Source organism: Danio rerio, chromosome 22 (assembly GCF_052040795.2).
Source record: "Danio rerio strain M-AB ecotype USA chromosome 22, GRCz13ab, whole genome shotgun sequence".
NCBI classification, from domain to species: domain Eukaryota; kingdom Metazoa; phylum Chordata; class Actinopteri; order Cypriniformes; family Danionidae; genus Danio; species Danio rerio.
Window position 1 is genome coordinate 23252501 of NC_141042.1, and position 25501 is coordinate 23278001.

General features: G+C 37.6%; 1 protein-coding gene across 3 annotated transcripts in view; it reads right to left on the reverse strand.

Moving 5' to 3' along the window:
* nr5a2 (nuclear receptor subfamily 5, group A, member 2) overlaps nt 1-25501 on the reverse strand; it is an 87128-nt gene that overhangs the window by 8145 nt on the left and 53482 nt on the right. For all 3 annotated transcript variants that reach the window (NM_001313729.1, XM_087302370.1, XM_087302371.1), the window contains one exon: nt 19741-19888. In NM_001313729.1, the coding sequence (NP_001300658.1) occupies nt 19741-19888 (148 nt within the window). The remainder of the gene's footprint in view (nt 1-19740; nt 19889-25501) is intronic.

Consider the following 25501-nt stretch of genomic DNA (forward strand, 5'->3'; position numbering starts at 1 on the left):
GACGCCCCCTCCTTTTGGCTTTACAGCATGCTGTAATCATATAGTTGGTCAAACATGTCAAAATTGCATCTTTATTTATCATTAACTTCTTCCAGATTAGCACCAATCAGGAAATGGGGTGGTGCACGAACTCCGTCGACCTACAAACACTCTTTTTTTTAAATCAAATCCAGCCCCTGAAGCTCTGCTCCTGGCCAATGTCCACCAGTTCACTGGTGACAATATTTACTCAGTGTTTTACTTTTGTTTAGAGATATTCTGGATGCCAAATCAATCTTTAGCACAGTGTAACAATGCATATCAATGAGCTTCTCACTTATTTCTCTGCGGTTTGTTCTTTTTGACTAAGCCAGGAGGGACATGAAGAGCTCAGTCTGCTGGTCCCGGGTCACCTCTGACTGCTGTGAATGGGAATTAAACAGGACTGGTACAGTTGGGGATATATTAAGTGAAATGTAAGCCCGTCATAGCCGCGCTGAGCAGGTAGAAGAGACATCCTGGTCGCCCAAGGATGGTTTTGACGCTGTACGCTTGATGCAGGGAGGGAGGGTAAAAAAAAAACGCCTCAGGTGTGATGAAATAAACACGAGAAGCTGGGGCAAACGTTTCTTGTTACAAATGCTAGCTGAAAGGCACTCTGCCTGCTCTAAAGGTGAGGGGGAAATATATTTACATCTGCTTATCTTTTGCGCAATCGCTGTCAGGAGCTCGCAGGTTCAGGGTGTGTGCTGAACCACTATAATGATCATCACAACAAACTATGCTCAGAACACAATACAACTACATGACTGTCTGTCTACACGACTGACTATCTTACATCTACAGTATTTGTCTGTCTATCTATCTGTCTGTCTGTCCGTCTGGCCATCCAACTCTCTGTCTGTCTGTCTGTCTGTCTGTCTGTCTGTCTGTCTGTCTATCTATCTATCTATCTACCTGTCTATCTGTCTGTCTGTCCGTCCGTCCGTCCGGCCATCCAACTCTCTGTCTGTCTATCTACCATCTATCAATCAATCAATCAATCCATCAATCAATCAATCAATCAATCCATCAATCAATCAATCAATCAATCCATCAATCAATCAATCAATCAGTCAGTCAGTCAGTCCGTCTGTCCGTCCGTCCGTCTGTCTGTCTGACCGTCCGTCCGTCCGTCCGTCCGTCCGTCTGTGTACATGTCTGTCTGTCTGTCCTTCCGTCCATCTGGATGTCTGTCTGAGTATCTTTTCCATCAATCTATCTGTCCGTCAATCTGTTTCTTATAGACCAAGTGTCTTGAAAAAAAGCTTAAATTATAAGAGGTGGATCTTTTCTGAACCGTCAAGTTCGCTTCTGAGACTCTCTGGACCTCTTCCTGTCCATCTTTATCTTATCACGATCGCCTCCGTCTTTATATTTGCATTCAACACGTTTTCATGGCAGTTGATTACATGCACAGAAACAGGGAGGTGCGTTGAGCTCTTCTTGTTTATTACAAAGTGACAGAAAATCATTCAGGGGTCAAGTATCCCCCTAAAACTCTACCTGCAGTCCAGATCCTGCCCATAGTGGAAACCACACACCTAATGAGGTCATTAAAGCCAAGCCTCCATCAATATCTCTCTTTCCCCCCCTCTAACCCCCCTTTTTTTTTGACAAATTTGGATTAATAATTCAGCACAGTGCCTGGGGATGTATATTTCCTGAGTGAAGGACAGTTAACCCATAGCATGATTTTTTCCTCCTTTTATTTATACACTTTTTTTTTGCATCCATTTTTGACCATCGCAGTTTTTGCGTTAAATAATAACGTGTTGACCCTAACGACGATGTAAGCATCGGTTTTTGTCTCTGTTTCTCACTCGCATACTAAATCTTCTTGTACATTTTGAGAGATGGGGTTGAAAATTCATTCCTCTCAGAAGCTGCAGTCTCCTTTACCTCAAGGGTAACGTAACATGACGTGTTTGTAAGCTTCCTGTCAAAGCTAAGCTAATTTGTGGAGCTTCAGCTTAACTGCTGGCAGGCTGGATAACAGTCATGAAAGAACATCATAAGACACTTATGAAGCACTTTCTATGTTCTCATAAATTTGATACATATAGGTTGTAAACAACATGGTGTAAAAATATATATAATAAAATAAATAAATAAATAAATAAATAAATAAAAATATATATATATATAATAAAGAGTGCTGAAAAATCATACTCAAGTATATGTACCAATACTTGCCCAAAAAAAGGCTGATGCATTTACATGTAATTTGTGGATGTGTGTGTAAACATAACATTTAATAGTGCGTTTAGTTATTGTTTAAGGCCATTTTGTGTCGTTTCATGTCATTATAAAGTAAACATCCATCATTTTAGGGTCAAAGTTATTAGCCCCTTTAAGCTATTTTCCCCCAGATAGTCTGCTGAACAAACCATCGTTATACAACAACTTGCCTAATTACCCTAACCTGCCTAGTTAACCTAATACACCTAGTTAAGCCTTTAAATGTCACTTTAAGCTGTATAGAAGTGTCTTGAAAAATATCTAGTAAAATATTATTTACTGTCATCATATTTTTTGATTTTAAGAGTGTCAGTAGCTGTTGACTTGCAATGTATAAATTAACAATTTCAGCTAAAAGCTTCAGGATTGGCCAGTCCAGTCACCAGACAAGAACATTTTTGAGCATGTCTGGGGTAAGATAAAGGAGGAGACGTTGAAGATGAATCCAAAGAGTCTTGATGAACTCTGGGAGTTCTGCATGAATGCTTTCTTTGCCATTCAGGATGACTTTATTAAGTTATTTGAGTCATTGCAGAGATGTATGAATGCAGTTGTCCAAGCTCATGGGAGTCATACACCACATTAATTCTCTGTCCACTGCAGCATGACTTTATATTCTATACTGTACAATATTTCTATTAAGTGACAAGACTTTTAATTAAATAATTACCTAATTAAATAAAAGACCTAATTAAATAATTAAAAATCAAGACATGATCATATTTTTTTGGGGTAAAATAAGCGTAATCTAGAGGCATTTGCCTTTCATATATGCCACTTTTGATACCAAATGATTTTAAAAAGTTATTATTTGTTGTTCCTAAAACTTGGATTGGCGACAATACTTTGGTCAGGTAGTGTACGTCAACATAGTGTAATAAAAGTCCGGTTCATGCAGACTTTAATGTTCTACTCAAGAAAAGTCATCTTAGAGAGACTGAAGGTGAGTAAATTGCCAACAGTTTTGGGTGAACTATCTCTTTAAGGAACACCATACATAAACTACAACTTCTACTGTCTCTTTCTTCCTTAAAGGTCAACTACTGTGATAGTGAACCAACTATTTGAGGATGCGAATAATCTAGATGAATGGTGCGAACCTTTAAAGGTAACTCAATCACTCTTAACATGGTCTAACACACCAAACCCCTCCCCGTCCTCTCTCCATCACTTCCTGTCCTCAAATCGTATTGTCCGTACAGTCAAATAAATGGCAAATCTCCAGCAACATAATAGTTGGACAACAAGACAGTCTCTAAGCATGGCGAACACCAGAAATAGACAACGCCCCATTAGGCCACACGCTTCCCAGCATTCCCAGTGTTGACAGACAACACACAGCCTTTGCTCGCGTCTTTTACTGACCTCACACTTCTCTCGGCCATTCTTGTTAAACCTTCTCCCCCCAAGTGAGACAATGTTTAGATGAATTCTCCTTCTATATTTGTATCTGAAGTGTGACACCCGTTCCAGTCCCAGGTTTACGTTACAGGAAGACTGATGATGGGGCATTTTTTCCAATCAGCCATTCCTCAGCTTTGTTGCTTTAAATACAATGATCTGATGGGGGGAGGAGATGTGGATGAAAAGGAGAACAAGAGACGTGGTGGCAGCACCTGTCGGCTCATTTGTGCCGTCACGTTTAACAGCGGGCTCTGGTTACAGGGACGGTTTTAGGGCTTAGCTGCTCTCTCTCTCGTGGTCCTCAGAAGATCACTGGACACACGCATGTCTTTATGATACTGCTTTTGATAACAACATCATGTTTATTCGACAAACCAAATCTGTCTGTTCCGTTTAAAAGTTGCGTCTGTGAGGAGAAAGTTTGATATTTACTTTGTCAGTATGTCAGGTTTTACTTGGTGAAGCTTGGACATGTTATGAAGTGTAAAAGTCATTTTTTTCCATAAATGAAACATTATCAGATAAATATATCTTAATTTTTAAGATAATATACAGCTTAAAATGCAGTTTAAAGGCCTAATGAGGTTATTTGGTTAAAGGTGCTGTAGCTGATCTGCCAAAATGCTATCCATTAGCATTATATCTTTGGAACACAATCCCTCCCCAGCAGTGCTTAAATTGTGTGTTGCGAGTTCCCGAAACAGATCGGGGTAATGGATCCGGTATCGCGCACTACAGTGAAGAGCGGGGGGTGGGTGGTGGAGTTGTCGCGGACAAAAGTGAAGATGGTTGGGGAGTTGCTGTGAAGGTGAACAGCGGACTGGGAGGAGGGCGTTTGAGGAGGGGGATCGGTAAAATCAGGTGCCAGAACACGCCAGATCCGGCACTCTTTTTACCGATCCCCCTCCTCAACCGCCCTCCTCCCCGTCCAAATTAAGCCCTGCTCCCCTGCCATCCAAAGCCATATCTCCTGAGATCACGAACGAGCAATTTAAAGATGACTTAAGACAACCCTCTAGATCATGTCATTCGCCAGTTAGAAAACGTTATAGTACTTTAAAATACTACAATTCCCAATGAGAAACTGTATTATATCTAGCACATTTTCAGTTGTGTAGCAAGCAAAACTTGTTATAATGTGCAATATTCCATGCATGTAAGGATCGCTGGTCTCATTCTTTCACGCGCTTTCCCTTAAAGTGACTACTGTATGCTTAGTGGTTAGCCGGCGGCGTGCAGGAATTATAGGTTGTCATTGTTCAAAAATGAGCCAATGTGAATATAAAACCAATGTTACCTTGAATGAAGCAGGCTAGGCAGAATAGCGCTATTTACTGATGTTTTGTTGTTAAACTAAATATAAATCTACATTATCGATGATGTAAAAGATCCCTTATGAAACTGAAAATAGTCACAGCAATCTATCGCCGAAAGATTTCAGGTGTTGAACAACACTTCAGTGAATTTAACCCATTCGTAACACTACACAATCTACATCAGCTTTGCATGACTAAAATACTTCAGCCATGGTGTCATCCTTCCTCCAGCGTGCAAAACTGACTCTAATATTGATTTAGCATATGTTTTTACCGCTGTCTCTCTCTCTTATGCACGTGCAAACGGTGGATCTGTCTGCGTGAACAGAGCATGCAGTTGTACAAATCTACATTTGTTGACAAACAGTTTGGGCTACTTATTAGAATTGTTGGCCTGACAAATTTTAATTGAATGAATATTTTTTAATTTTATGCTTTACCCAGAATATAAAAATACAAAAATACATTTAGATCATTTACTTTAATCAATACTATTGGAATGTGAAGAGACTTTAAACCAGTACAACAAAAAAACGTTTTTGAAGACAATTACCTACTGCACCTTTAACTAAGTTTAGTTAACTAGGCAAGTTATAAAAACTTAAGAGCTATAACAATATTGACCTTAAAATTAAAACATTTTAATAAAACAGATTTTATTGCAGCCAAACAAAAATTAATATGACAATTTAATATGATATTAGAAAAGAAAGTCTCCAATAAGACTTTCTCCAAAAGAAGAAATATTAAAGGTGTGTGTACAGTTAAACTCAGGGTTAGGGTAATCAGCCAGTCATTGTATATTGATGGATTGTTCTGTAGACTATCAGAAAAAATATAAAGCTTAAAAGGGCTAATAATATTGACCTTAAAATGGTTTTTAAAAAATAAAAACTGTTTTTATTCTAGCCAAAATAAAACAAATAAGACTTTTCTCAGAAGAAAAAATATAAACTGTATTAATTGTTTAAAATGATTACACAATGCATTATTGTATTATTATTATTATTATTATTATTATTATTATTATTATTATTATTATTATTATACATTAGTAATTTGTAAAATATATTGTAGATTACAACCATGTTGCTGTGTTGTATGTTTTTTGCCTTTTTGTCATTTCACACAACTGCCCAAACTTACAGTACAACATTGAAAACTGTAAATGACAGCAATATAAAATATAAAACATACTGACAAACTGTTGAGGCAGTAGTGCAGTATTTGTCTGCACCGCTGTGCAGTGTATGTTTGACCTGAGTGCTCACGGGGGCTGAGCGCAGGGCTTGTGTTTTCTTTCTGCGGTGACCGGGTCACTTTTATAGATGTCCACGGCACAGAACTCTTTCTATGAAATCGATTGAGAAATGACAGAGAGCGGGGCGAGAGGGGGAGTTTATGTTGGAGCTTGTGTAACACCCTTATCTGTGTTTGTGTGCAATGTTTAAATAAGACCCAGCGGCTCCCTGATCAATACCCACATCCGACCGGCTCCACGGACTGCCCGAATGTCCCGGGACAGTGCACGAAAACTGGCAGGATCCCTTAATGTACCTTGAGAGATGGCTGATTTTTAATTGGCGCGGAGTCATATTAAATGCTGCAGGTGAGAGCAGTTTCAGGTCACGTATGACAGAAGAAACAGACGCAAAGCCCTCAGATATGCACAGACAACAACAACTGTGGGCCCCTTTACAATGCATGAAAACGCAAAGCACGGCCGCGCTGTGAGTGAATAATGAACTTCAGCCCATTGATCGGAAAAACAAAGCCTGTATATGTTTGTCCCGGCAGGACCGCAGGTCTCATAAATCTTTAAGGGTGATCTGTTTTTGCACGGCGTTCCTTTTCAAATGCATCCCTTTCGATTCATGTGATAGACAGAAATGGCGAGCTATTATTATTTTATAGCGCGCTCGCTCATTATACTTTGAAATGAATATGTGTGGTGCTGGCTATGAGCGCTAAAAGTGCGAATGCGAAATTCCGGCACATTACGGATATTGATGCCTGTTGTTAGCGGTGAATCTTAGGCTAGGTATCATAAAAATGGCACCCGGGCGCTCAGTTGTGGGCCGAGAATCCGCACAAACCGGCAGAAAGCAGCCGGAGTGTTTATGATTGATATTTCCAGTGCAGATATCACTTAGGAAAGACCTGACATGAGCGGGGCATGTTTCGGGCCCGGCCTGCCTGCTAAGTACTGGAGCGTGAGCCAGCTAGCGTGTTATGCAGCCGGTAATAAAAGTTGGCCATTGATTTTCTGTAGTTGCTTGTAACAGTTAATGTTGATACATCAATAGCTAAAGGAAAGCACAGGGTTTAATAGGAGGCTGAAAATGTGGAAATATGGGAGGCTTGGGCGTTAAATCACAGAATCTATCCCCCAGATCGATAAGACAGTTACAGCAAGTGTCCCTCTGCTTTCCTAATGTTTTATAATAAACTGACAGCTTGTAATAAGGCTCTGGCAGAGGCCGAGGAGGAGAGGAATCCGACGGGACAAGAGGCAAGAGTTGTGAGATGGAGGAGGAAAACAAGTACCTATAGCTCAGTGTATTCTCAATCACTTCATCCAGGGCTTTTGTCGGAGGAAAATCCAGCCCGTCTGCTCTTTTCCGAAAGTGGGGGAAACTTTTACAAACAATTCACCTGTACGCCTGGGATGGCTTTTTTAGTGTCAAACGCAATTGTAGTCTGGATTCTGTGAGGTGTTGTTGAAAAAAAAAATTAAGGTGTACTGGAAACTGGAAAACGCATCAGTCGAACTTTTCAGGTATATAGTTCGGCTAATGCAATAGTTATAACCAGAGTTGGGTGTAAAGCGTTCCACAGAAACATGTTACTGTATTGTAATTACATTTTTGGGAAATACAGTAATGTAAGGAATTGCACTTTAAAATTGTGTAATTTGATTTTAGTTACTAAAGTCAAAGTAACTGCGTTACTTACGTTACAATTATAGCTGTTGTTTTTTTATATTATATTTTTACGTTCTCAAAGCAACACAGAGCAATTCGAAAAGCAACAACAATTATGAAGACAAAAAAGAAAAAGCAAACAAAACAACAACAAAAAAGAGAAAAGACAGAAAAAAAGATTTTTAAATTATTATTATTACTAGTTCCTCCAGTATTATACATGGGTCAACAATGTTACACACATATATATATATATATAAGAAGCAAAGCTGCTTATTGTATGTAACCATTCACAAATTGCGTCTTTTGTTCACGCAAGTTCGTTATTTCCAATGGAGGCGCATGGCTTTGCATGCATATTTGGATCGCATATTGCATGTGCTCACCTTTTCCAGGCGGACCAGTTGAAAACCGTGAGTCACGCGTCAAGAACTGATCGATCAGCTTCATACTTTTTATGGAATATACATATTTTGGTAGACCAATTACCTCAGACAAACACAGCAGTGCTTTTTCATACTATGGATGTCAGTGGTTACAGTTATGCAGTTTTCTTCTTGTCTTCTTTTGTTTTAAACAAAAAAGGAAGACAGCATTGGAACAAGTGAAAGAATATAAATTTAAATGTCAAGCTGCTGTGATCAACCCATCGTAATGTTTTTAGTGAATATTGAATTACTAAAAGAACTGCAGTTTATTTAGTATGCTTATCAGTATATTTTCATTTATTCATTCATTCATTTTCTTGTCGGCTCAGTCCCTTTATTAATCCGGGAAACCCACATGCAAACTCCACACAGAAACACCAACTGAGCCGAGGTTCGAACCAGCGACCCGGCAACCTAATTGCTGTGAGACGACAGCACTACCTACTGTGCCACTGCATTGCCCTAGTAGATTTTATATGTTTTAAAAGTAACTTCAAAGTAAAGTAATTAGTAATCTGATTACTTTTTACATTAAGTAATTAGTAATGTAATCAAATTACAAATTTCCAATAGTAGTCAGTAACTTACACAACACTGGTTATAACTAATACTTGAAAGCTACTTAACATTTGTCAAAATAATTTAAATATTGTATAAATATTAGTTGAAAAAAACTAATTTAGATGAAAAATTGCCATGGAAAGTTTTTTTTTTTTAAATCATCTTTTAACTTTAATTTCCATCCACCCCATTATACCATACTTAAAGTTGCATTAAAAGTCTTCTATATTTAAACTGATCTGTTGAGTTGATCTTTTAGTCTTATTATACAATAGTCTTAGTAACACTCAAGCTTTAAATAGAATTTAATTTAGATTTTTTTTTTGCAAAATGCTAATGGTCTAATCCAATTCAATGATCTATGCTAAGCTAAGCTAAAAGTGCCCCCAATCAACCCACAAATCCACGGATAAATTAAAAAATGGTTTAACTCTAGAGGATTTGTAAAATTGAGCAAAATTAAAAAAAAAAAAAGTGACGTGTTCCTTTAAATCTTTCCAACAAACTTCAATCTGTCAAAAGTAATACACCCAGAAAGAGTTCATCTTGCTTTATCAAGAGCAAATCCATAGACACAGAGACGCAGACGTTATCTGAAGCATTTGTAGACATTCAGATAACGACGCTAATGGCTAACGATCGCCAATCACACATAAAGTTGTTTGCAATTTAAAGCTAATCATAAAGTAATGTGTAGTAACAGATAAAGAACAAAAAAGCAGAGATAAAAGTGAATTGTGTACAAGTAAAGTGTGGAAATCCGAGCGAAATTCAGCCGACCGACTGAATGCATCACAAAAGCTAGTGGGGCTAAAGGTAAAGTGCCATCCTTTCACTCCCCTTTAAAAGCCAGAGCCTGGCGTGTCGACGGATATCAGCTGCTTTTAAAGCCTGATAAAGTCTGAAAGCCTCTTATGGCTCCTAATGAGGGTGCCGTTTCAAAGAGAGCCTCGGCAGAAGTGAGGCTTTTGATTTCCGCCGCGTGGAATGAAAAGACAGTGGGCAAAAGAAATATTAGGGTCATCACACGGGCACACTTCCTCCTCTCCTCCAGATTTGTAAAATATCAGAGCACTCAGGCTTGATTGGAAGGTTTTTCACCTTTGAGCGGAATCTAAATAAGCGCACTTGGTGACAACAACAACAAGCGAACGCGTTAAGCGAGCGGTAAGGCTGTCGCATATTGTCACAAATCACTGAAAATAAATTTCTCCACGCACTTGTGTTTTCAAAGGTGTCCGCACACACACATGCGCCGGCTTTATGTGTGTATTGATTAAACCCAGGCCTCACATCTTCCACATGACTTACAACCCGTCAGTGCCAAACTGCTTGGCTCACAAGAAAAACCTGCCCCTATTATCTTGCATTTAATTAAGACGTAGCTGCAGTTTTATGCACCATTATTTGGCCCCGGCCGGGGGTCTCCAAGGCGTAAATATTGAACCGTCCCAGCCCTCCGATGTTAATCAATCCCAACCGACTTCCAAATTATTTGGTCTGTTTCAGGAAATGAATATTTGCACCTGTTATGAGCCTTTGCGCATGCATTACTGATCTCCCCTCTCTTTGCACAAGGGTAGACATATCGATTTAGATCAAGGAAACAAGACGGGCCAGCTTAATTAGAGCTTACCTATGTGGGAACTGCCTTTAAAGCGAGAGTAAAGGCGAGAGGACTGCTTGCGTGCCATGACTGTATGCTGTGTTGTTCAGAGGGATTTGGAAGAGACCCCAGAGCCAAGCCTCAGGGACTAAATGCATCCTATCTTGTAGTCAAGTGTTGTTGCTAGGGCTGGATGTCTGCGTCCTCTACATTTTGACCAAAAATCCAAATAATTTTCATTTAAAAGCTCAGTTGATGAAAATACGACAAGGACAGTTTGCATATTTTGCTTAATATTTGGTTTAAATTCCTGTCTGGTCTTGTTTTTGCATAATAAAACCAGAGGTGTGATCATGTTAATGAGATTTCAAGGTAAAAAAAAATCACCTGTCAATAGATTTGAACTGTACAAAGCATGGCTCGCACTGTCACTTTAAAACTATGCAGCTTTTTGTTGGTTGGAATGTTGAAATCACATTAAATCTATTCCCCCTGTGCCACATCAGATGTGTTTGAGAACTTTCATAGTTAAAAAAAAGACGTATACATACAGACAACATGAAATGGACACTCCTGATGATATGTCAGAAAGCTCATGCTCCAACTCATCAAACAGTTTTGTGTTTAATAGACGTCTAATGTACATCTTAATGTAAAACAAGGCTAAACTTGGGCTCTCAGTGAAAATCTAATAGACATCTAGGTATAGCCCAAAACTAGACTAGTCGTCAAATAGACAGATTAGATCTAGATTCTAGTCTTGCCCTATTCATAGACATTTATTAGATTTTCACTGACAGCCCAAGTTTAGCCTTGTTTTAACCAAGACGACTATGTTTAGATGTCTATTAGACATCTATTTGACATATTTTAAAACAGAACAGTTTTGAAGTGCGCAGTCATTCAGAGGCATAATAAAAAATAATTTTTGTTTAATAAGCATACCAAAGTATTCCTGTTGCATGATAATATTCAGATTGAACTACTGAAGACATGTGGTCTCTTTTAGGGGATGTGTTTCGATATTTTTTAGGACTTGGAGTTGAAGCCTCTCAGATTTCACCTAAAATACCAGCCTGTTCTCACGAGGAAACGTATGTTTTTTACGCTTTGTCAGTTTAGTGGATAATTTATACAGATTCGTATGAGTTCAGTCGTACAGGGGTGCGTTTTCGAAAACCATTGTTAGCCAACTAAGGTCACAAGCTGGGTTGTTACAAACATAGTTTGTTGATTTGCCATTTCCCAAATCCGTTGTTCCAATGAACATTCGCATACTGCATGGTAAACGTCTATGCTTGCAACTAGACCTCTAGAGCTGTAGTTAAATACAAAGTTCCTGGCTGTGTTCTATTCCCAATTATCTCCCTATGCCTAATTAATTTAGAATATTTTAAACCCCACCCCTAAACCCAACCGTTATTGGGGGGGATAAGCAAATCGTATTAAATTGTATAAATTAAATCGTATGAATTCATTCAAATTAGCTCCTGAATCAAAAAGTTACGAATTTCCTTGAGATTGTGTTGAAAATATCGTAATTTATGTTCAGAAGATGAATGAAGGTCTCTGTGGTTTAAATCGACACTAGGTTGAGTAATTAATAACAGAATTTAAATTTTTGGTTGAACTAACACTTTTTATTAAAATAATTTTGTAAATAATAATCTAAATTTTTGGGGGGCATCACAGTGGCGCAGTGGGTAGCAGGATTGCCTCACAGCAAGAAGGTCGCTGGTTCGAGCCCCGGCTGGGTCAGTTGGCATTTCTGTGTGGAGTTTGCATGTTCTCCCCATGTTGGCGTGGGTTTCCTCTGGGTGCTCCGGTTTCCCCCACAGTCCAAAGACATGCAGTATCGGTGAATTGAATAAAATAATTGGTCGTAGTGTATGTACGTAAATGCAAGAGTGTGTGGGTGTTTCCCAGTAATGGGTTGCGGCTGAAAGGGCATCCGCTGTGAAAACATATGCTGGACAAGTTGGCGGGTCATTCCACTGTGGCGACCCCTGATGAATGAAGGCACTAAGCCAAAAAAGAAAAATGAATAAATTAATTTTCTTGCACAAATTGATTGATTTGCTTAATATTACATGAATGTATCAGCAGGAGCCACATCTTCGAATTCTATGCCTGAATATGTTTTTTGACTCTCTAAGTAGCCATTAACTTGCACTTTATAAATCACCAAGGACTGCATTTCATGAATTCCAGCTAAAAATCATCTTTAAATGTTCAACTGAAGAAGAAAAAAAAGGCCAGCCAAAAATCACCCTCATGTTGGTCCAACCTTGACTCACTTGTTCTTCTTCTTGTGTTTTTGTCTTTTTTTTTTACAAGTCAGTGAGGTCCAAAACAAGATTGTCCTTATTTCTGGAAGGACAGGTGAAAAAAAAACATATCTTCTTTTGTGTTCTTTGGAGGAAAGAAAGTCAAACAGGTTTAGATCGATGTGAGGCTGAGTAAATGATGGCAGAATTGTCATTTTTGTGTTAACCGTCTCACCATTTGACCTAAAATTGTTTCTGCGATCCTACTGAAGTTCGTAAAACATTCTTTTTTAAGCCTCTACATCCTTTTTTAGCATTTTCCCACCATTTTTCCAAAAGCCGAGACAGCGGTAGACGTAAATGTTGGTGTTTGCCTCTACGATCATCTCTAGCCCCTTTAAATCCCACAAGAACATTGTTCACCCTTCAGCGCCTTTCCTGCTGTTGAGGAAATCAATGTGTTGGTCGTAATTATTTAACCATTGATAAAGCCTTCAGCTCCTGCTAGAGCCCAAGCACCTATTCAACACAAGGAGACTGACAGCGGGAAAGATAGAGACGTTTCGGCTGGCGGGAAAGCTTGAGAAGTGATCGGCTGCCTGCAATCGGTCCTCTCGACAAGCCAGCCAAATCCAGGAGACAAGTGACTGCTCTCGGGTCAACTCATGTCTCTCCGCCTCTTTATTGACACTTAGCTTTACAAAGAGCCCCACTGGGCTCCTCCGACAGTGACAAATTGCTACGGTTTGGCTGTGCTGGGAGTCAACTGACACTAACTTAAAGCAGTAAATGCGATTTTGATTTCCGTTAACAGGCTTCATTTGTAAATGCAATGCGGAGACATTACGTTTAACGAGCGTAAGAGGGCTGATCCAGTGGATTTGAGGTTTTGACGGCATACAAATGCTGACCTTGTGTGTTTGTGTGTGGCCTTGGCTTTTCCAGCACATTTACCTCATAACCGAGTCTGATTTTAGACTTGAATATAAAACGAGACATGTTTTAATGTCGGGTCATAGATGAAAAAAGTTGTTGTTTTTTTTCCTTCTATTAGAATGTATAACTTTTCAGAGCAAAAAATAATGACTATAGATGTTTTTTTTTTTTAATGTTAATTTACCGAAGACATTCACAAAACTTTCATTCAGTTTTACAACAGTCAAATAAGTCATAAATACCAAAATTATACTTTAAATTATAAACATAAATACTCAAAAATACCAATGAATTGATCTTAATTTAAAATCTATTCAAATTGTGTGTTATCATGTATTATTTGATATATTTCCAAAAGATTAAACATATCTGGTACACCTACTAAAAATAAAAGTTAGAAGAAATAATAATAAAGTAGAAAATATTAATATTTACTGGAACAAACTTTGAAAGTTTATAAAAATAACTGTAAATTTAACTCAATATGGATGCCAAATTAATATTACTCAAATTTGATACATATACATATATACACTCACACTACCAGTTTAAAGTTTGGGGTCAGTAGAATTTTTAAATGTTTTAAAATAAGCTTCTCCTGCTCACCAAGGCTGCATTTATTTAATCCAAGATACAGTACAAATTGTAAAATTGTGAAATGTTATTGCACTATAAAACAACTGTTCGATACTAGTTTATTATTTAATTTATTAATTTATTCCAGTGATTTTAATGATGAATTTTTAGCTTTATAACTCTCAGAGTCACATGATCCTTGAGAAATCACTTTAAAATTAATTATCATTGTTATTGTTATTATTACTATTATTGCTATTATTATTATTATTATTATTATTATTATTATTATTATTAATGGTAATAGTAATAAAATCAATAATGGCTGGACTAATAATTTAATTTGAAATTACAAACAATAAGTAATAAATAAAAATTTAATAAATAAGTATTTAACAATTTCAACTTTTTTTTTTTTTACATTTAATAAATGCTGTCTTGATTAACAGATTCATTTTGAAAAACATGAAAAAACCTGACCCCAAACTTTTAACAATAAGTGTATATTTGCGATTTTTTATTTTTATTTTTCTCCATTGACCGTAGACACTTTTGAAAGCTACATTTTGATCATATGACTTTTTTTTATATTTTTACTTTTGACCCTTTTTGGTAACATTTGGACATACAGTAAAACATCAAAGAATTTGTGATAATGTTAGGCACAATCCTTAAAGAGAGTAATTAGTTATAGTTACAAGTTACTTTTCAATAATAGTCACTGAGTTAGTAACTGAGTTACATAATTATAAAAGTAACTAATTAACAGGGAAATTAACTATAAAATAAATATAAAACAGTGACTGTAAATGTTTACATGGACATCAGTAATCAAATTATTTGCTTTAATCTAAATATTACAATAATAACGTCATTGTGTCATCACGTTATTCACATTTCCTTCGGAGTTTCATGTAATTTTGGGTGTTTCATTTTTAATTTGTTGACTTTAACGGCAGTTTGGTATTTTAACTTTTATTCAGGAACTTTATTCAATTAATTTAGAAGTGCGGTGAAAGTCCTAGACAATGGTAATAGTTTGATAGCAGTGTTTACATGTCTATACTGCATTTTGTGGAAATATAAATGTATATAATCTAGTTCCACATTAACAATAATCTACATATAACTGAAAAGTTATATTATTTGTATTTTATTATTATTATATAATTTCATTCAAAACTGTAACTGCCCAGCTATGAGGGACAATAAACCTTCTGGTTCCTGAGCACGGGCTGAGCTAAAGTAAGGCAAATGCAAAGGGCAGAGTCTTACGACAGTGCCTTTGTTTTTGGGTGATATTTTCAGGCTAAAGAAAGCCTTTTGTTAATTAACTTGTGTGATCTGTAGCTAACGCAACAACACTTCTGTTGTTCGTCGTTTTATTTTTCCAACAACTTCAACAATGCGGCTAATATCGGCATAATCCACATATCTTAATTCGATTTCTGTTTAGTTTGATTATGACCTCAATCAGATTAAATTAATGAAAAATCTGTTTACAAGGTAAACTCTTAATCAGATTATTGTCTTAATTGTATTAAAATCGGATCATATTCATTGTGCACTCATCTACACTATTTTACTGTTGTAAAATAGTGCTTATATTTCCAGTTTGCAAAAACTACCTTTGAACTTGTTGGACTTGCCATTGCTTTGACACCTGGTCAGTGTGTGCAACTGACTGTGCGTGTGCTTGTGTGTGAACACCAGTACTACTCTTTTTCTGATTGGTAAACGATGGAAATGTCCTGTATCTAAGCCAATCATCACATTTCCAGTTACACAACAATCACAAACACACCAATCATCATCACTGGTTGGTTATGAACACACACCCATTCCAGAGAAAGAGATGTCCTATGGCTGAGAGAGACACAGCTCACATGAAAACCGCTTCAGTGTTCTCAATTATAGTAATGCGCATTTTATTGTGTCAGTAACGGTAACGGCATTGTAACAGGGGAAACAGTAATTGATTTGATTACTCTTTACTGAAAAAAGTATCACCATTAGTAACGCTGTTTATTTATAGGCATTTATATATCCCATCACTGAGTATAAACGCTGAAGGAATGTTTCAAACACCACACATTTACAAAAAAGTTCCACATGTACATCTATGGAAACATATTCCTCATTCATAAAGTGTTGTGGGCTGAGAAAGAGTGCAGCTAAGTTCTAGCAGTTTTCCTAAAGCACCATGGGATTTCCATGCTTCATTTAATTAACCTCTGAGTGGCTTCTCAATAACAACTGGCAAAGTGTTTTTCTCATAGGCGCAGTTGTATGTACACAGAGCCCCCGCCACCACGCTTCACCCACAGGATACCATTAATTTGAGCCATCTTTGATCTCTTTGCTTAGTTCTCTTAGTCTCTCTGTCTCTCTGGGCTTGGCACACAGCATGGGTGGGGCGAGCTGCTAGAACGGGGCAGAGCCCGGGGCGATACACTCCCCCCAGGTGAGAGTTTTATTATGGATGATGTTTCCGCCAAATTATTTACACCAACACTCACCCCCCCTCACACACACAAACCACAAGCAAAAAAAAATCAACATAAACACAGCGAGGCTGAGAGTTTCATGTGTTCTCTTTGGTGGACGTGAGATGTGAGGAACCTTCTCAAGGTGTGGAGGGGGAGTTGGTTGCATAGATTTGGGTAGTTCAGGGACGCGGAAAACCAAACAGCTCAGATTCAAAGCGTATCGGCCCTCTGCACAAAGTATTCTCTTTTCCGGAACCGCAGGACGGAACAATCGCGACTGATATGATGATGTCGGATGGTCTGCATTAATATTCCATGTTCTTACGGGGCCAAACAGACACCCCGTTCTGTTTTTCATGCTAGTCTTTTCATGGTGGAAACCTGCATCTTTTGTGAACTGGCAGCAAGAGATGCCTTGACCTATAAGCCGTGGAACCTGCTATCGCTCCAATGTAAGGCTAACAGAAGCGAAAGCATTGAAGGTTGCGAACGGTTTTGAACGAAAAGCTGGATGCACTTGGCATGTACATCTCGAGGAGCAAATGACCTCCTGCTTTTTCTTTTGCTGCAATAGAGTGCAATTGAGACCTTGGTTTTGTAAGTTTTCCGAATTGGAAGTATAGCTAGGATGTCTGTATAGCTTTAAAGTGATAGTTCACACTACAAATGGAAATTAGCTCATCACGTATTCTTCATCCAGTTTTTTTTTTAAAACCCTTTTGAGTTTTTTCTCATGCTAAACACTAAAGAAGATATTTGGAAAAACCAACTGACTTCCATACCAAGAAAAATAATTACTATGGAAGTCAATGGGTGCCAATGGGTGTTTGTGTTCAACAGAAGAACGGGAGGTTTTGAAGAAAGTGAAAGGTGAGTAGATGATGGCAGAAATTTAAATTTGGGTGAACTATCCCTTTAAGTAAGTTAATGATGGTTTTAATATAGTGCAGGGGTTCTCAAACTTGCTCCTACAGATCCTGTGATCTGCAGATTTTAGCTCCAACATGCCTCAACACACCTCAAGGATGTTTCTAGAAAGCCTAGTAAGTATGAAGCCAGATCAAAAAGTTTCAAAAAATAATACATTTGCATTTATAAAATGTAATAATTGCACAGCATTATTCATAAATTTACAACTCCAATTCATAAATCCAATACTACAATTCATAAATTCAAAAGTAAAATGCAAAAATATTTCACAAATGCTCCCACATATGCATCTTACCTAAATCCATTAAAAATGTTTACACAATTATCTATATATAAAGGATTGGGTTATTTCTTCATACATTTATGAATTATGCTCCATGACTCCATGCTCATGTGAGCATTTTTAAATGCACATTCAGTGGTTCATGAATACATCTTACATAATTCATAAATGCATGAGGAAAGTATTCAAGCACTTCATACATAATTGTGTAAACATTTTAAATGGATTTAGGTAAGATGCACATGCATAAATATTCATAAATGTTTTTGCTTTTTACTCTTGAATTGACGAATTGTGCTTTGAATTTATGAATTGTGCTGTGCATTTAGGAGTTTTATGAATGTAAATGTATTATTTTTGAGACTAATCTAGCTCCATAAGTAGGAGCTTGATTAGCTAGCCCAGGTATGTCTGATTGGGGTTGGAGCTGAAATCTACGGGACACTGAGCCTCCAAGGTCAGGATTGAGAGTCCCTATATAGTGTATTTCAATGTTAACTTAAATTGACTTCATTTAATAATTAATATTAATAACAAATTCACGCCCAATGCTCAATTTAGTACCACTTTAACCTAAATTTTTAATTTATTTGTAATTTTTTGCGACGCACATTGAAAAATCGTCTACTGAATGAAAACATTTTTCTATAGTCTTTATCCTATCTTTCATTGGTTGGTCAAAAAGATGGCTCAGCTCTTAAGAATATGCCATTTAAGTTACCAGTAACGGTTGGGTTTAAGAAGGAAAAGCTCCATTGACTTTCTTAAAGTCCTAGTGCACTGGATATTGCTAGGACTTTTATTTAAATATGTTGATGTGCTTCCAACTCATCCCCTACACTCAGAGTTTCAGCTCCTTCCTTCTGGTCACAGGTTTTTACTATCAAGCTGTAGAACTAAACGATACAAAAATACCAGCAGTCATTAGACATGGACACTTGAAGAGATGCTTTCTTTCTTTCTTTCTTTCTTTCTTTCTTTCTTTCTTTCTTTCTTTCTTTCTTTCTTTCTTTCTTAATTTATTAGATTTTTTTTGAAAGAGAGTGTTTCGATTGTTTGTTTTATGTCTTTATGTCTATTTGTGAGTTTTTTTTTTTTGTGGTACTGTTATAAAATGAGGACTCTTGACTGCAAACCAAATCTACCTTCGGGTATTAATAAAGTAACAACCTAAACTAAACAGATTACTAAGTAGGGGCGGGGATTTCTTTTTTTGCATCATTCCCTCATAGCAAACTAACGGTAAGGGGGCGGAGTTAAGAATATTGTGTCTGAAGCCATTAAAACTGGCGTCAACATAGAAGGATTGCCAGAGTTTGATTGAAGATTTCTAAAACAAACTTTTTTCAAATTAATTGTTCACCTAAAGAATAACAATAACAAAATAAACATAGTAAATATTAATTTCACTTGTACTTTAAATTATAATAATAACTGATGAACCTTTAAAGACAGACTGGCTGTAAGATCATTGAATGTTAATGGATTATACCAATGATGTGCTTTAATAAAGAGCTGCACTAGTGTATATGAGAATGGTTCATTTGTGAACAGACGTGACTAGTCTGGCATCAGTAGTGAAGCGAGGAGAAGGTGGCATTAGTAATGATGGTCTTTTGGTATGGGGGAAGTGAATACGGTCTTGTGGCTTATCTCAAGGTCCCTCAAGAACCTTGGGCGCAAGCAAGCGAGATTTGTACAATGCACAGAGGCCATAGCCCATTTCTCTCCACCCCACCATCCCTCTTTCTCTCTACTCACCCAAGCTGAACAGCACCAGGAACTTGAGGCAGACAAACTCCCTCTGGTCCAGCTGGAGGGATCGCAGTTTGCTCACCAGCTCCTGCGCGTGACTCAGGAGGTTGTTGAGCGTGGCACCGGCTTGGGAGGCAATTAGAGCGTAATCCACCTGAAGAGAAGGCACACAAACAATAAAGGTATTACCACAAGCAACATGGCAGATCTCTACAGGTTTGAAACATCTCAGGTACACGCACATGCTACACACCGGACGGAAGTGCAAGAATAATTCACAAATCCACACTTTTCATGTTTCCGTACTCCTCTGAAGCAGAAATCATCCACTTGTACAGTATACCTTGAGTTTGTTTTGCCAATTTCATTCATCTGTTCATACTGCTCATTTGCTATAATAGTTACTGATTATGTTGCACACCTGTTTCAAGTTTTGTTCTTGTTTGCCTGTGTACTGCACTTGTTCAGTTCAATTTCTAGGGTTGTTTGTGTTCTTGAGCAGTTAGAATATTTCTTAACAGAAATTATTAAATAAAGAAAAGTATCACGCTGCTTCTCTTACTGCAGCTAATTCCATTTTTACTGTTGATATTTGGCACCAGTTATGGCACTCGCATGTCTTATATGCAATATTCCTGTTTTGCACAGAAATTTAATTTGCATCTTTGGATGGAAACAGCTATTGATCGGATGAATAATTTCAGATTTACTCTGATTCTTTCAGCTGCTGTTTTAGAAACTCTTGTGCAGCATTAACCAATAAATAGTTATTAATTTGGTTTATTATATTAATAACTTTAGAAGAACATTAATATATTATATAGTCTGTTGAAAAGGGTCCCACATCTGTTTCACTGAGTGGTAAGACCAACCTTCGAGAACATTAGGTATTCAGGTAAAAAAGCACATTATCCAGATCTCTAAAGTAAAATTTAAGTTCATTTTCTGCATAGGGAATTAGATTTTTGGGTAACACTTTAGTTCAGGTCACAATCCATGCGATTAACTACTGGCTTATTACATGATTATTATTAAGATATTAACTGTTTACTAGTAGTTAAAAAGTATAATATAATTCTACATCCCTGATCCTGCTCAAAACCTAAACCCAACAACTACCTTACTAACTATTTATAAATGGTTAATTAGTAGTTTATTAAGCTTGTAGAGTAAGGCACAATCCCAATTCTACCCCTTAGCCCTTCCCCTTCCCCAATTCTCTTTATCTTGAAGGCGTAGGGCTAAGGGGAAGGGCTAGATAGCCCTTGAAACTGATATTTTTCAGGACCACTCATTTAAAATCCAGGGATATGAAAATTTCATCGAATACACCAGCTACAACGGCAACATGGCTGCACATGGAAGTCAGGACATGCAGAAATTAGTATTTTTTTGTCATTATTATGGATTTCTACAGCAAACAAGCACATGTTTTAATACATTCATAAGGGTGTTTGGGTTTTACCGTCATGCTTTAAAAACGTTAAAATAAAAACCGCTAAATTTCACTATCTATAATCCCTAATAATAACTCCTGTACAACAGTCCCATAACATTCTGACACTCGATACCCTGTCAGAAACGTCTAGTGGCTGGGAATGAGCTTTTTACAGTGTCTGCTATAATGTTAATGTAGTTTTTGTCTCTACATAGATGAATATGGCCACCATGTAAATGCACAGTAGTTACGAGCTTATCACCACCAATTATCGTCATAATAACATGATATTATTTCCTTCAGTGTGTTCCTGAAGATATATAGCAAAAAAATAACGCAACTGGAATAACTACAGCAGTCGCTGTCGTCAATCTCATATGAAGCAAGAGATCACGATGACACATGATGACGTGTGCAGGTTGTAGTGGTGTCACATTTCTTAGGGGTAAAATTTGAAGCCATTCACACCCTGTTTCAAGGGCCAAGGAGAAGAGGTAGGGGTAAAAAATAGAATTGGGATTGGGCCTTGTTAAGTTAATTGTTTGTTAATAATGTGAATTATGATTTTTGTACAGTAAATCTGACCACTGTTCTTTCTACACCCTGAATGCTAGCTTGTAACCCAACCGTAGGGTTAAAAAGTTGAAAAAAAAAACAAGAATCCTTGCTCTTAACTCATGCTCTCATGTATGCTCTCAAAATTAGTCAAGAAAGAAAGAAACAAAGAGAAAAAAGTAGACATTTCCAAAGTTTAGTTTCACCATATTTGTTTATTTTTCCCATATTTGTTTTGGGAGGTCTAAAAGAGTTGTTGGGAATGTTTTATCAAAAGTTTGAGTCTTGTTCATCATAGATTCTATTTCTCGAATCAGAGACTTTTCATTCTGAAGGTTCAATCAAGCTCGATCCAGACAGCATTTGGCACCACCTTTGGAGTTTTTTAGCTCCGTCTACAGTAAGCAGCTCTGGCAGCTCTACGTTTCATACGCCTCTATGCCTTTCTCTCCTTCCCAGGCTCCTCTCTGCACAGCAGGGACAGTGCGCTGGGCCGAGGTCTGAATGATAATCAGCATCAAACCGAACGAGGAAGAGCTGCACGTTTCTCCATCCCTGGTGCCCAGACCCTCGGACCCCAGCGCCCCACGCCAGACGAGGGTGGAGGGGGTTGGAGAGGCGCGAGTGAGCGGGGGCCCCTGGAGGTCCCTCAGGCTACTGGGCCGAACCCTGCGCGGGACCCCCGTGGCCCTCTCCTCCCCTTTCAGGTGCACTTAATATCTGCAGCAGCAGCAAATTTGTCTTGGAGGCAAGTCCTTAGCTGCCACTCACTGTAAGCAGGCCATATTAAATTTTTATATTTATTGACAATTCATTACCATAATTGACTGCGCCAGGGTTTCTGGAAGAAGGTAGACTACGGAGCCTCCTAAGCGTAAGGAGAGCTCCCTCTGAGCTGGATTTGCAATTAAAAACGCAGGCGGATTGGAATTTATTTATTGTGTAAATATGATGAGTGGAATTTTTTAAAGTCCTGACTGGAGAATTGCGCATTTCTCACCGGCTGTATTGGAGGATCTATTGGAAGCCCATGCGAAGCTGCTGAAGTTGTCAGTTAACTGGGATTTGAACGACTAACCATGTGCCCCAAACCATAGTAGCCAGTTTAAAGTGAAAGTGGTGGGATGGGGTCACAAAAATAACTAAAATAAGTCAATGAATTTAATTAAAATTATTGTTTTTGTTTTAAATGTAATGATATTGGGTGACACGGTGGCTCAGTGGTTAGCACCGTGGCCTCACAGCAAGAAGGTCGATGGTTTGAGTCCCAGCTGGGTCAGTTGGCATTTTTATATGGAGTTTGTTTGGTGTTTACGTGGGTTTCCTCTGGGTGCTTCGGTTTCCCTTACAGTCCAAAGACAAATTGGCCTTAGTGTGTGAGTGTGAATGAGTGTGTATGGGTGTTTTACAGTACTGGGTTGCAGCTGTAAGGGCATCCTCATGCTGGATAAATTGGTGGTTCATTCCAATGTGGCGACCCCTGATAAATAAAGAGACTAAGCTAAAGAAAAATTAATTAATGTAATTAATATTGCCTACTGGAAATGCTCCATAATGAAGCTTAAACTAAGCATATGTTCTTAGTAATGTTCTCAAAATTTTCTGTTCATTCTGGTCTTGACAAAGCACTGAATGTCATCAGAATAGGATTATGATGAAGGCCTCTTTAGTGAGACACACAAGCAAACACAGCAATAAAAAGGATTGGATGAGGAGATGTAGGTCTGTGAAATATTGGATATTTGCCCATGTAGTGTCATGTGTCGCAGCATTTCAGGACTGATCCCCTAGAGTACTTTGCTGCCATACCAACACTAGGGAGAAACAATGACACGTCCTCAAATAAGACCAGACACAGTGGCCATGTTGTGTTTAAATTCAATTTGGAATATGCAGTGGAATTTGGAATATTTACTGCAGGAAGCTTTACGATATTATATTTGTGCATATACTTTAGATTAGTCAGCACAGAAGTCTAACAAAATAACTTACGATAACGGTCCAGAAACTAGTAGCCCAAATATTTATGATAGAGAAAAATAATAAATCAAAATTTAAAAACGAGCAAAAATCAAAAGAAACAAAAAATATATCAGATTTTGTGAAAATTCTGTAGTTTTTTGGCAACATTAAATTAATTTAAACAAAATTTTGTGAGTTTAAACAGATTATCTTTCAATTTCTAAAGATGTTTGGTGATTAAACTATTATTGTAATGAATAAATTGATTTAATAAATCTGTTTTGTAAAAATGCAGTAAAATATATTACCTCTATACTCTAAGAAATGGGTAAACATTCATTTTCAAAATGGGGTGTATTCATTTATGCTGAGCTCTGTATTGTATATTAATACTAATATTCTCCACATTCTGAGACAGTCTGAAGTTATAGTCCTCTGAAATAAACTCCTTTAACCACTGTCTGAGCATTTGTTTGTTATGCATGGATCCAGCGTGTGTTCCTGCGCGAGTGTGCTGTGTGGCCGGGCTGTCAGTAGTCTGCTCTGGAATAATAGGACGTAATGAACTGTTTGAGTCTTTGCCTTCTCTCTCCCCAAAGGCTTTTTTCAGCACCAGCTGTTCATTAGGCAAAATATGCAAACAAGGTCTGGCCCTCCTCCACCCGCCCCCAACCCTCCGCCAGACCTCGCTAATCAAACATAGAGACACGCTACTCGCAGTCCACACAAATCAAAGACTGCGAGCTCCAAACAGCCCCAGATGTGGCATCTAACATACTTTTTAAGTTGTTACAAATTAGAGTTTGTGTTCTTATGGCTCAGAAGACACTTTTAACACCAATGAACATTTCCAATTTCAGAAATGAATTTGTATTCCTAAATTTTGACTTTGTCCTGTACTGTATGTTTTTTGCAAAATGGTTTGTTTATTATTTAGACTGATTACACTTTATTTTGATGGTCCGTTTGTTGACTTTAATATACATTGCATCTACATGCCAAGTAATTCTCATTAGATTATAAGTAGACTGTTAGGTTGGGGTTAGGGTTAGTGTTAGTTGACATACTTGCAAAGTTTCTTATACTCAGTTAAATGTCTGTTGAAGGAGCAGTATCAGCGGATATTAAGCAGACAGTCTACTAATACTCAAATGGACAATCAAAATAAAGTGTGTCCTTTAGTCTTATTAATGTCTAGACGAAACCATTGAGATTGTTTTGAGATATTAAAAGATGGCCTATCCTCTGTCATTAGTTGAATAGCTGGAAGCAGTGTCATTTTACAGTACTGGACTATGCACCCGGAGAGTGCAGAAAGTTTCAGTTTGTTCAACAAGTAAAAGTATAGTTCACCCAAAAAATGAAAATCTGCCATCAATTACTCGTCCTTGAGTTCCAAACTTGTTCAAGTTTCTTTCCTCTGTTGAACACAAAGGAAAAAAAAAACAGCCTTTGACTTCCATAGTATTTTTCTTCCTACTATAGATGTCAATGGCAGAATTTTTCCAAACTTCTTCAGAATATTTTGTTTTGTGCTCAACAGAAAAAGCAACCCTTAGGAAGCCACTTAGGAGGAAATTATATTTTTCATTTTTGAGTGAACTATTCCTTAGATAACAAACAACAACACAACAACATTTACATCAAAGCACACACTGTAAAAAGCTCATTCTCAGCCACTAGACCAGGGGTGTTCAAACTCAGTCCTAGAGGCCGGTGTCCTGCATATTTTATTGCCAACCCCAATTAAATACATCTATATTAACTAATCAAGCTCTTTCTAGGTATACTTGAAACTTCCAGGCAGGTGTG